The sequence below is a fragment of the Equus asinus genome, chromosome 12 (genome assembly GCF_041296235.1).
Source record: "Equus asinus isolate D_3611 breed Donkey chromosome 12, EquAss-T2T_v2, whole genome shotgun sequence".
In the NCBI taxonomy this organism is placed as follows: Eukaryota; Metazoa; Chordata; class Mammalia; order Perissodactyla; family Equidae; genus Equus; species Equus asinus.
Genome location: NC_091801.1, coordinates 65,083,232 through 65,097,308, shown reverse-complemented (window position 1 = coordinate 65,097,308; position 14,077 = coordinate 65,083,232). Strand labels below are relative to the sequence as shown.

General features: G+C 37.3%; 1 protein-coding gene across 19 annotated transcripts in view; it reads left to right on the top strand.

Annotated features, from left to right (window-relative positions):
- Positions 1 to 14,077, top strand: part of ENPP2 (ectonucleotide pyrophosphatase/phosphodiesterase 2) — a 103,831-nt gene that overhangs the window by 47,940 nt on the left and 41,814 nt on the right. For all 19 annotated transcript variants that reach the window (XM_070481515.1, XM_070481520.1, XM_070481519.1 and 16 more), the window contains exons 6-9: positions 952 to 1,049; positions 1,277 to 1,356; positions 2,132 to 2,251; positions 9,071 to 9,126. In XM_070481515.1, the coding sequence (XP_070337616.1) occupies positions 952 to 1,049; positions 1,277 to 1,356; positions 2,132 to 2,251; positions 9,071 to 9,126 (354 nt within the window). The remainder of the gene's footprint in view (positions 1 to 951; positions 1,050 to 1,276; positions 1,357 to 2,131; positions 2,252 to 9,070; positions 9,127 to 14,077) is intronic.

Below are 14,077 nucleotides of genomic sequence, written 5' to 3'. Positions count from 1 at the left end.
GGCTTTATATGTGATTCATTTAAAACATGCCTTATTTATTATGTGGCTCCAAATAAACTCAAGCCTATACTTGCCGAATTATCTCAAACTCTTAGAAACAATTTTGCACATTTTTTGTGTTCTCAAGTATTGAACAACTAGAATATAATAAAGGGCCTATTGCCTCATATCCTGCCCTAGTTAAAAGGACAGTCTTGTCCTTTATTGATAGACATTTTAGAGATCTTCAATAATTTTAATTATTTTTGAAATTATTTTATAATTAAACCTAAAATAATTTTTTATAAAAGCTTCGTTCTGGTGACAGGCGTGCTACTGCTATTAAATTTATATTTATTCATTCATCCATCCATTCATTCAGTCATGTGTTTAATGCATTTTAGTGAAGCCCTATTATGGTTCTGCAAGATAAAAAGATGAATAAGATACAAACTGTGCTTTAAAACTGGTGAGGAAGGGGAACATGTTAACAGATCATTACAATATAATGTAATATGATATATATTGAATGGTAAAAAAGGTGTTAATTACTATCTTCAAGGAATTAAGCATGAGCAACTAGCATTATAGAGGAGGAAATCTTGAGCTGTGTTTTAAAGGATGAATAGGATTTTTCCAGGTAACAAATGGGAGAATACATATTCTAGGCAGATGTAACCGCTTTTCACATTGTGGAAAACCTTGTTTGCAATGTGAGAGGCAGCAGTGGAGGAAGTACATTAGGGGAAATCTGGAGTCCAGTCTCCTCCCTGGCCATTTTATGACCTTAGTCATTTAACTTTGAACTTCAGTCCCCACAAATGTTACATGGCTGGAAGCCAGGGCTTGTACAGATATCCTCACTTGAAGTTTCATCTTGTAAATTCTTGGCCCCAATTATTGAGAATGACTAGGCATAATGGAAACTCTGTGGCAATAATTTTTCTAAAGCTTGATGTGTTACTGTTTAAGGTTTGTTCGCCCTCCATTAATCATCTTCTCTGTGGATGGTTTCCGTGCATCATACATGAAGAAAGGCAGCAAGGTCATGCCCAACATTGAAAAACTACGTAAGTCATTTTCATACTGCGTTCTCATCTGTGATCCATGAGCTGCACAGTAAATGCTCAGCTATGGGCTTTGGGACCTATGGACACATGGTTTTAAATATATTTTATTATTGGAAATGCAAAAGTGAAGGTTAACACATGTCTTTGATAGGTTATAAAATGGATTTCCGTGCATGAAGTGGTTCCTGTTGATTCTCTTGCTCTAATATCTGAAATTGCATTTCCAGGGTCTTGTGGCACACACTCTCCCTACATGAGGCCCGTGTACCCAACAAAAACTTTCCCGAACTTATACACTTTGGCTACTGTAAGTATTTCTTTAAATGGTGTAGATTCAAAAGGCTAATTTCATCCTGAAATAACTTAAAGGGAGATTTTTAAAACATGTTCCTTAGTGTTCAAAGAAAGTCTTTCTGTTTTCCGTCTTATCTGCATTAGTTGTTCACAGTAAATGCCTTTTACAACTTGTGGGTGACCGAACCCCATTGCAATGTTAAGACGGAAGCCATTTTTCAGGTGCAGTTCCGTCTGAACACGTGCATTAAACCTCTCTCAAATGCCACAGGGCCTATTGTTTACTTTCCGAATTTTCAAGTAAAAATGTTGACTTCAGGGCTGCTATGTTTTAATTTTCAGATACTGCCATTTCTACCTTGCTTCCTTCTTTAAAACCATAATTTATTTATTTTATTAATTTTTTTGTTGTTTGGAGGAGAAAACGAACTTAGGAAAAAGGAAAAGCATATGTAGAAATAGAAGCTCCTTTGGAGACACATAAGTAAATGTCAAACTAAAGGTTAATTTATTGCAACAAAAATTAATTTCATCTTATTAAATTATAACAATTAAGACACCCAAATACTTAGTTTCTTGTAATCATATTAAGTTTCTCAGATGGCCTATAATTAGTGCATAGATAATATTCATTTTTGCTCAGACACATATAAAGGTTATAAATATCTTATATAAATTTAGAAATTAAATATTGGTATAAAACCTTCTATGATAAGACAATATATGATAGATAATATATGTGGATTATTGTATTGCTATTTTAATAAGGAATTTGCTTTTACATAAAGGGGCTATATCCAGAATCACATGGAATTGTCGGCAATTCAATGTATGATCCTGTGTTTGATGCCACTTTCCATCTTCGAGGGCGAGAAAAATTTAATCACAGATGGTGGGGAGGTCAACCGGTAAGTCCTGAATTGTGTGTGTGTGTGTGTCTGTGTGTGTGCATTGAAACAGTTTATCCCCGAATTTATCTGTGAAAAAGATGCATATAATTTCTTCATATTTGGCAATGTTTCTATGTTCTGATATTATATATGTATGTGTGCATTATATATATGTATGTATATAATATATACATGCACATGTATCTGTATATATGTGTGTGTATGTACAAATGTGCATATATAATATACATATGCGTATATGTCTATGTGTGTATATATGTGTGTATGTGAGTTTATGATTACAAAAGTGTCGGATGATAAGTGTCTTGATTACAGTGATAGTGGTGGGAACAGTGAGAGATAAATTTCAGAAATATTTTGAAGAAGGAATAGATAGATCTTATTGATTTACTAGATTTTGGGGGGTACAGTGAAAAAGAGAAGTGAATGACAATGACTGCCCCAAAATTTTGGCCTAGGTGCCATATGAACTGAAAGAGGGAAACTTGCTGAAAAAAAGGAGCTCAGAGAAACCCACAGTAAATTCATGAATTCTCTCTTTTTTAATCCCTTTTTAAAAAATCTTGGAAGTTACATATAATAAGTAGAATCCTACCTTGATGCTGGACCAGAAAATTAATACTTTGAAAGAAATCATCCTGTTTACTTCAGATCAAATGGCTGGGCAGAAGGTAAAAAGGAATGTGAGTGGCTTTCTACGTAGTATTTTTCCTGTGACTGTGTGTATGGTTAGGCAACTTGCTTTGGTCAGACATGAGCAAAGCAACAACATAAAGCCGTGGTTGTGGAATTTGCAGAACTGAGCTAAGCACACATGACCCTTGGTAGAAGGATCAGAATCCCACAGGAACACATCCCAGTACACGCAGTCAGTCAGAAACATGTAGAAGAAGGATAGCACATGGTTCCACCTCATGTCAACTCTGATTGGAGGCCACGGATCCCTGCAACACTGGTTAGGAAAGAGGACTGGGAGACCTTTGTGCGATCTGCTGTGGCGTGAAGAGTGGGCAGTGTCTGCACACATCCGTGTGTTTACCACCCCTAAATGATCTCATACCTGGAACTATTTGCTGCAATCTATGGGCAAAATAGAGAATATGAAGCAAGAAAAAAATGGTAATGCTCTTTGAGAAAAGGTCATTTGTGATAAAAATATTTGTATTGCATAATAAATCTGGATGCAACGTTAAATACAAGCTTTTAATTTTTTTTTAAAATAAACATTGGAAGCCTTCTTGTATGTCTGTAGAAGTGTTTCTTTATAGTCAAGCTTCTGATTCTGCTGTCTTTATTCAGGCTGGACTCCCAGAAGTCGATGATGACCTAGGTTGTGAGCATAGTGAAATTTGTTTACTGGGTGGATTTCACAAATAAAGTTTATGATGGAGGAACATTTTATGATTTAAATAAAATGATTGAAATTAGAGCACTGTCAAGCTGTTGCAAGTTGGTCTTTTATAGTAATTTTATCGTGGAAGCAAACTTGCTTGAAGAACCACAAAGGATATAGAGATAAATAGTAATTTTATCAAATTGGAGCACCTTACACCGAGGGTTGACATTAGGTTTCCTTTGGGTTGGCGTGACTCAGAAGATGAGTCCACATATTCATTAACTTCTGCAGAAACAGAGCAGAGGGAATTCTGTTAACAGGTCCAATGAAGTGAAGTCTCTGTTTTGACTCTGTTTGCCTGTTTCCTCACTAACTCTCAAAGTTGACACATTTGACAAAGTTTAGTACTTTCCCAGTGCTGACCAAGATTTGCGGTGAAAATGATTTGTGTTTCTGTCTATCTTCTTGAACAAGAGGCCACCATAAGAATTCCGGTGAGCATAGTAGCTACAATTTAAAAACATATTTTATTGAAATTTGTCATATAGGAAGAACATATGGACAGAAACTATAAGAAACTACAGTATAAGAGTATAAGAAACTATCAATACTCTAAGAAAAAGATGGGCCTTAATAAATATTCCTCAGGCATTTATACCATCCTCTCAGAGGTTTGTACATTTCACAAAATCACCAGTGAAAAAATAATTGGAGTAGAGAAAATATTTATAAAAATCTTAGACAGGGAATTCGATTAAACTCAACTTATTTTTACTGAATGATTAAACCATGAAAGACATTTGGCTAAATAATATAGAGATCAGATTAAATGGTGGATAAGAATCACTCCTATTCTAGTTTAAAATCTAGTAGATGGGGTGAAGCATTTGTACAGTGTCCATCTCAAAATTTGAATCTTGCCATTAGGCTTCCAGAAATAATTTCTATAATTTAATTTCATCTTTTTTATTTTTGCCGTGATATAGCCGCATTAACAAAGTCAAGTCTGCTTTTAATTTGCTAATCTTCAGAATGCACTAATACAAGTTGTCATTCACTCTACAACCCTACATTTCTCATACATATTTTAATAGAGTTACTTTTGTTATTGTTGTTGTTTTAAAATTGTATTTATTTTTTTTCTCATTACAAAAGCATGTTCCATACTCTGAATGGAGTTCCTTAAGCGTGTTTGTTTCTTTGAAAATTCTTTCTGCTATAATCATGCAATCTAGTACTAACATGGCTCAGTGGGGAAATGCCCTGCTCCCTTTAGATCTGGACTCAGTGAAGTGAGGAATGAATGGAACTCCAAAGGGCCCACTAAATGTGGAGATTTGAGAAACAGTCCGACACCCCACCATGAGGCAGGTCCTGTAAAGCCATAGTTTCTGGAGTAAGAAGTTTCTAGGAAAGGCAGGTGCATTTTTATCCTTTCTTAAGTTGCTCAGCCTACAGTTGTTTTCTGCCAGTATTGGTGATGTAAGAAGTTGGTTCTGGGATCATCATCGTGAATTACCGTAGTGTAACAATGCAAGAAAGATGGCATGTTCAAGAAAGAGACAGCAGCGAGAAGAATGACATTAGAATAGGGGTGAACTTCCAGGCAAAGGCATTAGTTTGATGGAAAGCTCAGGTCATTTCTTACCTCTCTTTTATCTATTTTATTATCCTGCCAGTGGGAGTCTTTGCTTTCTTTTCAGGAAAAACTTACCTTTTCTTTATTCTGTTGTTCCTTTTCCATATACTGCTATAAACCTGTATTTTTTTTCTCTTTTTGTTGTATCTTCATGTACTTAGGATGGACTTTGCTCACTTGATCCCTTTGCTTCTTGACTCTTATCTTTCAAATTTCAGTTGAAGTGTCTGTCCCCAGGTAGGCTTCACTAAGCTCCCCCAACTTCTGGCCAAGCTCAGGGACCTTTCTTTGGGTTTTCATATAATTTCTATCATAAATTTGGCCATATCCTTTAGAAATTATTCACGCGTCTGCTATAGACTGTGGGATGCCTGAGAGAAGGGATTTGGTCTATTTACCTCTTTATTCTTGGGACCTAACCCACAGCATGACACATTTAGGTGTCCCGCTTCTGTGTTTTGGACTGACCTGTTCTGCACCCCCGTCCAAGGCATGTAAGCCTGTACTTCATCACTCACCATCTTCTGGCCCTAACCACCTGGAAGGAGCGACATTGGTCCACAGTCTATGCTGATGCATCCCGCAACCCTCCTATCCTTAGTTTGTTCTGACTCCTGGCTCTCAGTGATTGATTTACTCCTGCTGATACCCATCCCTCGGGTCTCCCAGAATTCTCTTTGTCCCAGCTCTGTGCTTTTGAATGGGAGTGAATAATTTCCCTGCAAATAACTGCTAGAAAGATGCCAATAGTTAGTTTATGTTTTTGAAAAATGTTTTTGCTTATTTTCTTTTTCAAAACTTCTCCCCTTCTCCCACAGCTGCATACTTTACTAAATTTGAGAAAGTGTTGCATTTCACATTGAAATCCTTCTGGTTCCAGTGGGAAAGCTTTTTTAAAAAAAATTCCTGATAACATATCAAGAAGGTACAATATTATTCCCGTTTGTCCTCTTTTCAAAATGTAGCAGCTAGGACATAATTGTTGAAAACTGTGTCTCTAGATAAAGCAGAGCAATGGAGGAAATATTGAGATTAAAGGCGGGAAGACCAAACTCAGTTTCTTCTCTTTATTTTTTATAGTCGAACTGTTTTACCAATCTCTGAGGAAATTCACATTACATTCAAATTCAGAGAAACCATACTTCCCATTTCTCTGAATTAACAAGGAACTAGGAACTTCTCTCTCTCTTTTTTTTATAGCCCCAGAGGCTCCTTTTTACTTTTCTTCTTTTGGACCAATGTTTTAATGTCTTTTTTTCTCTGTAATTACTATATTTAACTTCTGAGTTCTGAAATATAATATATACATATGACCTGCAAAGGAACTTTTATAGCTGCTTATGATTTGATGTAACTTAAGAACTTTCTTTTGCTTCAATCTCGTACCAATTGCTAAACCTTCACAGTTTGGCTTCATTACTGCCAGGATCCTTTTGTTGGAGATTTTTAGATGTGTTTTAAAATTTCAATTATTCTCTCTTATTTCTTCGCTTTTTCTTTTTTTTACTTTTCTCACTGTGCTTCCAATTTTCTTTTAGAAAATGTGGTCAACGTGACTTACCAAGAAGCAGGGAGAAATCTTTTGCTTCTTTTCTTGAGAAGAAATCAAACTTTTTACTTTTTATTCGTCTTTGTAGTTCACATTGTTTTTTTACAGTTGATTCACTTTTTTCTGATTACAAAGATGTTAATTGTCACTGTAAAAATTTGGGGAAGTACAGAAAGTCTAAAGAACAGATGATACTGATTTTGCCATCGGGATAATCTTGGCACACACACTTCCGCCGTCTTTGCCCCCGATGTCTTTCCTTCGCTCCCAATGTCCTTCTCATGCCACCACAAAGACCACGTCTGGTGATCTTTTCCCTTGAGTCTTACTGAGCCAGAAGTTACTCAGAGGGTTTCCTGTTTCCCAGATAATGCCAACATCAGCATGCATTCCACAAAATAACTTTTGAAAGTGCAGGGTCATCGTTTGACAAAATTGCATTTAAAAAAATATTCCATTAGAAAGCCCCAGATGGACCTTACATTTCATGTCTGCCAAATATTGCCTAGTACAACTTCCTTGGAAATATCCAGTCGTTAGATTTTCTAGGAAGTTGTTTGGATATGAATACACTAAGCTTGTGTCTCTGAAATCAATTTAAGTATAAAAATAGATCACTTCATACATTCGAGAAACTGGTCTCTATGGGGTCTGGTGTGGTTTTGAGGCACCTGTAGGATGTCCTGCACGTAGTTTGAGTACATCTTCATCCTAGTGGAGGTTCTGGAACAAAAAGAATAATAACACTTCAGGCCACGTTTTGAATCCTGGTTGGCCTGGGGACACCTGGGAGTGCCAGAGTTTGTCCTTAAAGCGGAAGGATACACTGGACAAAATTCCGGAAGGGCGCTCAAAGCGATCTGAGATCCTTATCTCTCTGTCCCATCGCCATGGGACGAGAACCCCACCTCTCCCATGCTTATGACATCCACTAGCAACTCAGACCTCTGTGGATGTAAGAGGGGGCTGTATACTCTCCCATCCTGTCTCTCACTTGCCAGCTGCAGCAGCTGTGATTTAGGGGGCTGGGGATTTTCAGTCCCTCCGAGGGACTTGGGAATCCTTGCTGAATTCTCCCAGGCCAGGAGTCTCAGACCGTGAAACCATGGCCAAGCTCCTGGATGTCCCATTTCTCCAAATTACCCCTTTCCTCAAAAAACAAAGGTTTTCAGTGGAGTGGATAAGACACTGTCAAAGATACTGGATACAGTGAAACCAGAAAAGGGGCTGATTGCAATTTCTAGACCATTTTTGCTTTGGTCTTTTAACAAACAAGCCACACTTCGTCCTATTTGCCTTCTAAAGCGAGAGCATTTCTTCTCACAGACTTCTGTTCAATGGACACTGGCTATCCTAAGCTGTTTTTAATGTTCCCAGAATAACTGGATTATATTTATTTCCATTATCGCGTAATAATTAAGATTAAAATTGATTGTTCACCAAATGCTGACACTATTTTAAGGACTTTAAATGTATTAACTCATTAAAGATTAGAATAATCCTCTGTGGTAGGTAATATTATCTACATTTTAAAGGAAACTGAAGCACAGAGAGCTTAAGTAACTTGCTGGAGGACCCCATGGCTGGTAAGTAACGGAGGCAAGACTTAAAATCCAGCTACCTGGTTGCAGAGCTCAGGTTCTTAACGGCTGCCTTTTCTGCCTCCCGACAACGTGAGCCACGAAGAATACTTAAAAAGCCTTAATGAAATGCTTGGTTCACCTAACTTATCCTAGGCACTGATTCCTAAAATTCCGTTTACTACAAGGCTAAGGAAAGGATGCAGGGAAAATCCAGAATAAAAAATAGGCTTTTTTCTTTGTCATTCACCCACTTGAAAATAAAACAAGACAAAGCTGGGTTCTAAGATCCTGGCATCTGTGTGCCAAATTGAGGTTCTCCTCTCTGGGCTTTCAATAGTAAAGGAAACATATGGTCCACTCCTAGGTCCTTTGATGAGCCAAATTCTGCCTTATAAGTGAAACATTCAAAACAATGATCAGAAAAGACAGGTACAGAAGAGACTTCTGAGATGAAATAAGAGTTTAAAAAAATGCCACTAGAATCATAGCAAAGCTTTTGAAAGCTTTCGCAGAGAACATGTTGAATAACGTTCATGGAAATAATGATTCTGACTTCCAGATGTGAAAAAAAATGGTTGCAAATAATGTGAAATTTATGGTGAGGTATGGGTAAAGTAAAAGATATCTGATCTAATGTATTTTTAAAAACTTTTTCTTCTTTGACCAAAACTCAGAACATGTTATAAGCCTCTTATATTTTCCTCATTAGCTGTGGATTACAGCCACCAAGCAAGGGGTGAAAGCTGGGACATTCTTCTGGTCTGTGTAAGTTAACTTTATTTTGTCAACATTCGTAAAATTACAATTAGGATTCAATTTATGAAACATTAATTCAATTTAATTTCAGTTAAATGTAAAAGTACTCGAACTTTTGAATACTTTTTGATTCAAAATAACCCTCCAACTATTTTACCCCAGAGGTCCTCTCTCCATCCCTCCCCCCCCCACTCTCTCTTCCTCTTCCATCTCTCTTTTTCCCCATCATTTCTTAATAGAATGTAAGGAAGATTTTCTTCTTCTAGTCATCCTTTAGATTTTTCTGTTCTTGTTTAAAGGTTTTTGGTAATTTGCCACCTAGAGAATGTATATTTCTCTTAGACTATTTATTGCTGTGGTTTGCATTATCATTTTCTATAAATATATTATGACATGTTAAATTTATTTAAAAATCTAGTGTGGTCACAGATAGCTGATGTAGTGGTCTAGAGATTGGAAATTCCAAACAGGAGACAAGGGAAATCCTCTGTTTCTAGGAAATCCGCTGTTTCTGCCGATTTTCCCACTGAACTCCAGGATTTCCCTAATAAGAAAAGTGGAACTACTTCTCTTCCCCGCAGAGATGATGGGCTATTCATAGTTAATGTTCATAAAATGGTCTTAAGATGAAACTTACCTAATAAAAGTGTCAACATGTTGATTATTTTTAAGACTCTCTAGTAAGAAAAGGAATCTGTTTCAACTTTCATGGGGATTTTGTTCCCACTGAGATGTTCTTTCCGTCTTTTTTTTTTTAACCACCTAAAGCTGTTTCCATATTTGCCTCTTATGCCTTAACAAAAATCTGACTATTCTATAATAGCAGTGTGCTGAGAGCAATCACAGGTTCAACTTAATCCAGAAGGGTACTGTCTATATTCTCCAAATTCAGGAATAAAAGTAGCTTTTTCAGATTTGAAGGGCTGAGTTGAAATTGGGTTTGGTGATTTGAAGCAAAGACAGAGTGTCCCTTTAAAAGTCTTTCTTCTCTTTTTAAAGAGGTTTTCTGAGTTGAGAAATAAGTGTGGGTATGGTAGAAATGACACATAAACAGCATGTTGATTTACCAGTTTAAACTTATGCATTACATTTTTTTAACCCTTGACTGTCATAGATGCTTATAGAAATGATTTCTTCTGCTCCACCACGCATTTGATTGGCAGAATGGAGAGGAGCCAACAACATAATTAATACTTAGCCCCACCCTTACCCCTAGAAACTGCTGCGAAGCTTCATTGAAAAGGCCCAGTGTTCTGGTTTTGAATGACAATTTTCTCCACCCATTTGAAACCACTTATGAGAAGTTGGCTTTTGTGTGCTCCAGAGATGGCATAGTTTTGCTTTGCTTTTTGGACCATTCTTCTTTTATCTCTATATCCTGGGAGGGACTTGGAGTTGGTTTTTTCCTTCTTTTAAGAAAATCTTTTTGTAACTTAAAAAAAAATTGGGCACGCTTCCAGTTATTTAATGGATATGTCAAGGAAATCTACACATAGTACCTTCTGAAAAATTTAAAATTTAAAGCCAGATTCAAGTCATAGACTTAGACGTTGAAGGCCACCTTTTTAACATGGTTATGTACTGCAACCTAGAATTATTCTTGCTTTTGTAATGATAATATTTCATTCCAAATTATCCTCAGCTGATGCTCCATTACATTCTTTTATGTCAATTCCTGGTCAAAGGCAGTAATTCCCTTTATGTATGAGTATTTAGATTGATTCTAATCCTAGCTCTACCACTTATTAGATTACTGACCTTGGACAAGTCATTTAATCTCTGAAGAAATCAATGTCCTCATCTTTCAATGGGAATGATAGTACCTTCATCATAGGGTGTGGTGAAGACAGAATGAGTTAGCTTATTTAAAGGGCTTAGTAGGGTACGTAGTACATAGAGAACAATCAATAAGTAGTATTTGTTTTCTTATTCACATTATCTCTTTCAACATTGACCAGACAATGACTATATATATCCTAAGGTAATTTGTTCCCCTTTACCGCTAAATACCTCATCTAGTCCATTTTCCATTCCTCCTTTTTTTCTTTTTCTTTCTCTGACCATGTCTAATGTACTTATTCTCAAGACAAATTCTCTATCAATCAGTAATGGTACAGACAGAAGCATGAACCCCATTTCCCTTTCTGTTGGACATGCACTGTTCCTTTGTCAGATTTGTTTGCACTGTCTCTGCGTTGTATTTTGAACACTAGTGGCTAAGAGCCATGTCTTTTTGGTCTCTGAGGTTATTTAGTAAAGATAATCTAGAACTCCTAGGAAACACGGAGACCACTTTGTCCAACTCCTCATTTTTGAGATCAGAACACCAAGGCTTACAGAGATAAAATGTTGTTCCCAAGGTGACACTTAGCATGGATGCTCAGACCTCCAAAGTTGTCATCTTATACTCTTACCACACTCAGCCCCTGCCAAGAAAATAATAATCACCTGCTCATCTTTCCAAGAAGAGAATGGTGACTCCTCCATAATAGTGTTTGTGGTAGGAGTATCTTGTATCTTTATTTATATTCACACCAAAGCCTTGAACATAATGTGCTTTTAACAAATATTTCGTGAATGAGTGTATTATCTCTGTGGACCTGTGAATCCAGTACATAATGATGAAAGCTAACTTTTTCTATGTGCCAGGCACTATTCTAAGTGCTTTACATGTATTCTCTCTTTTAATTTCTGTGACAGCCTTATCACATAGGTACTATTATTATCCTCATTTGATAGAGGCACCAAAAGGTTAAGTAACTTGCCAAAGTCTCATTACTGACACATGTCGGAGTCAGGATTCAAACCCAGGCCTTCTGACCTCAGGGCTGATGCTTTTATTCCCTGCCCGCTATGGTCAAGCACCCCATCCAATGAGGGTGTTGCAGGGTGAGCCTTCTGAGCTTGGCACAAATCCTATTAGCTTGTATTTTTCCATTATCATCAAGTGAGTCCATCAGACTCCATTTTTGTGACTTAACACCAATTATAAAATAAAACCGCTTGCAGGTAGGTAGTGAAGTAAGGTAAAATGAAAGGGCTAGGACATTTGCTATTTTTTTAAGTTAGGAAAGAATTCAAAATATGTAATTATTTTGTTCAGATACAGGGGATTTCTAAGTCTGAAGAATTAAATAGTTTAAGCGATTAACCTGGCTTTGCTATGCCTATTTCTAATTCAATTATAGGATCTAATAAACAGGATCCCATTTATTCAGTAGCCTTGAAATTTGTTTAAATTAGGACTCATTTTATGATAAGCACGATTTTTTTCTGGGCTCATAGGGTAGTTCTAGACAGAGAAGGGGCCAGAGGAAAGACAAATCCCTGATATGTCACAGAAGGCTGGAGCTGGTGGGAGTGAGGATGGCGTTGGGGATGCGAGGAGGCTGCTGTATGGGAGCTCCTGCCAACCCTAGCCTTCTACCATGGCTCTGAAGATATGTCTTTCTCCTAGCTTTCTCTTGCTCACATCCACCAAGAGTAAACGTTTAAATGACTCAGCCAATATCCCACGATACATTTCTAATAGAGTTTATTTTTTAGAGCAGTTTTAGGTTCACAGCAAAATCGAGCAGTAGGTACAGAGATTTCCCATATACCCCTTGCCCGCACACATATGTAGCCTCTGCCATTATCAACCTCCTCCACCAGAGCGGTACATTTGCTACAATTAATGAACTGACGTTGACACATCATTATCACCCAGAGACCAGAGTTTACACTAGGGTTCACTCTTGGCCACAATAATTTTTACTAAGCACAATCAAACTTGGGCTTTAGTTCGAATTCATTGTAAACATACATGCTTTAATCCTGCTCTCGGATGGGGGAGCAGAAAAGCTTGTTGTGCTTCTTGTTAGGAAAGAATAAGCGAATTTCCCCATAAATAAAGACATCACTCAACTTAAGAGCATCTTAATGTTACTCAGCCCACGATACAGTACTAATCATGTTAGCCAAGAGCTCTTAAAGCGAGTGCCAGATTTGGGGTAATTATATTTCAACAGAGGAATGAGACTTAAACACAAAAGTCATTGTGGATGAAGATTATACCCTTTTTGTCAGTCTCATAATTATATGTGCCTATTCTTGATAGATTTTCATAGAGCTAGAAGAGAATTTCGAGAATACCTTTCCTAACCCCTTATTTTATAGAGGAGGAACTTAAAGTTTCAGATTAAATACTAAAGTCATATAGCTATTTAGAAATAGAACGATAACTAATTATGATCATTAATAAAAATAAGGTTTTTAAGCGCTTACTATGTGCTAGGCATAGTGCACGCCCTTTGTCTGTCTTATCTCATTTCATCCTTCCAACCAAGCTGTGGAGTAAACTGAGGCTGAGAGAGTTCAAAGAGGCCTAGAGGTCAAGAGAGGTCACGCCACTGGCAAGAGGTATATTTGAGATGTAAGTCCTGATTCCTCTGTGGCCACAGCTAATGGCTTTACCCATTAAATGGCAATGATTTTGAGCCCAGGGTCCTTTCTGCCTGTAGCAGAGTCTCTGATCAGCAAGCCAGGTCCCTCATTTGACTGCAATCAGTTTCCAGTCTCATGTTCTGTGGCAGAAGTTGAGCAATGTAATATGTTGCAAATAGAAATGGAAGTTTAAAAACTACAGTAGTCCCCCTTATCCACTTGGGATATGGTCCAAGACCCTTGGTGGCTGCCTGAAATTGCAGATAGTACTGAGCCCTATATATATGCTACGTTTTTTCCTATACATAAATACCTATGAGAAAGTTTAATTTATAAACTAGGCACAGTAAGAGAATATCCGAATTACACTTGTGCTTTCGGGCCGTTATTAAGTAAAATAAAGATGACTTGAACCCAAACACTGCGAAACCGAGGTGGTTGATTTGATGACTGAGAAGGCTACTAAGTGACTAACGGGCAGGTGGTATATACAATCCGGATACACTGGACAAAGGGAGGACTCATGTCCTGGATG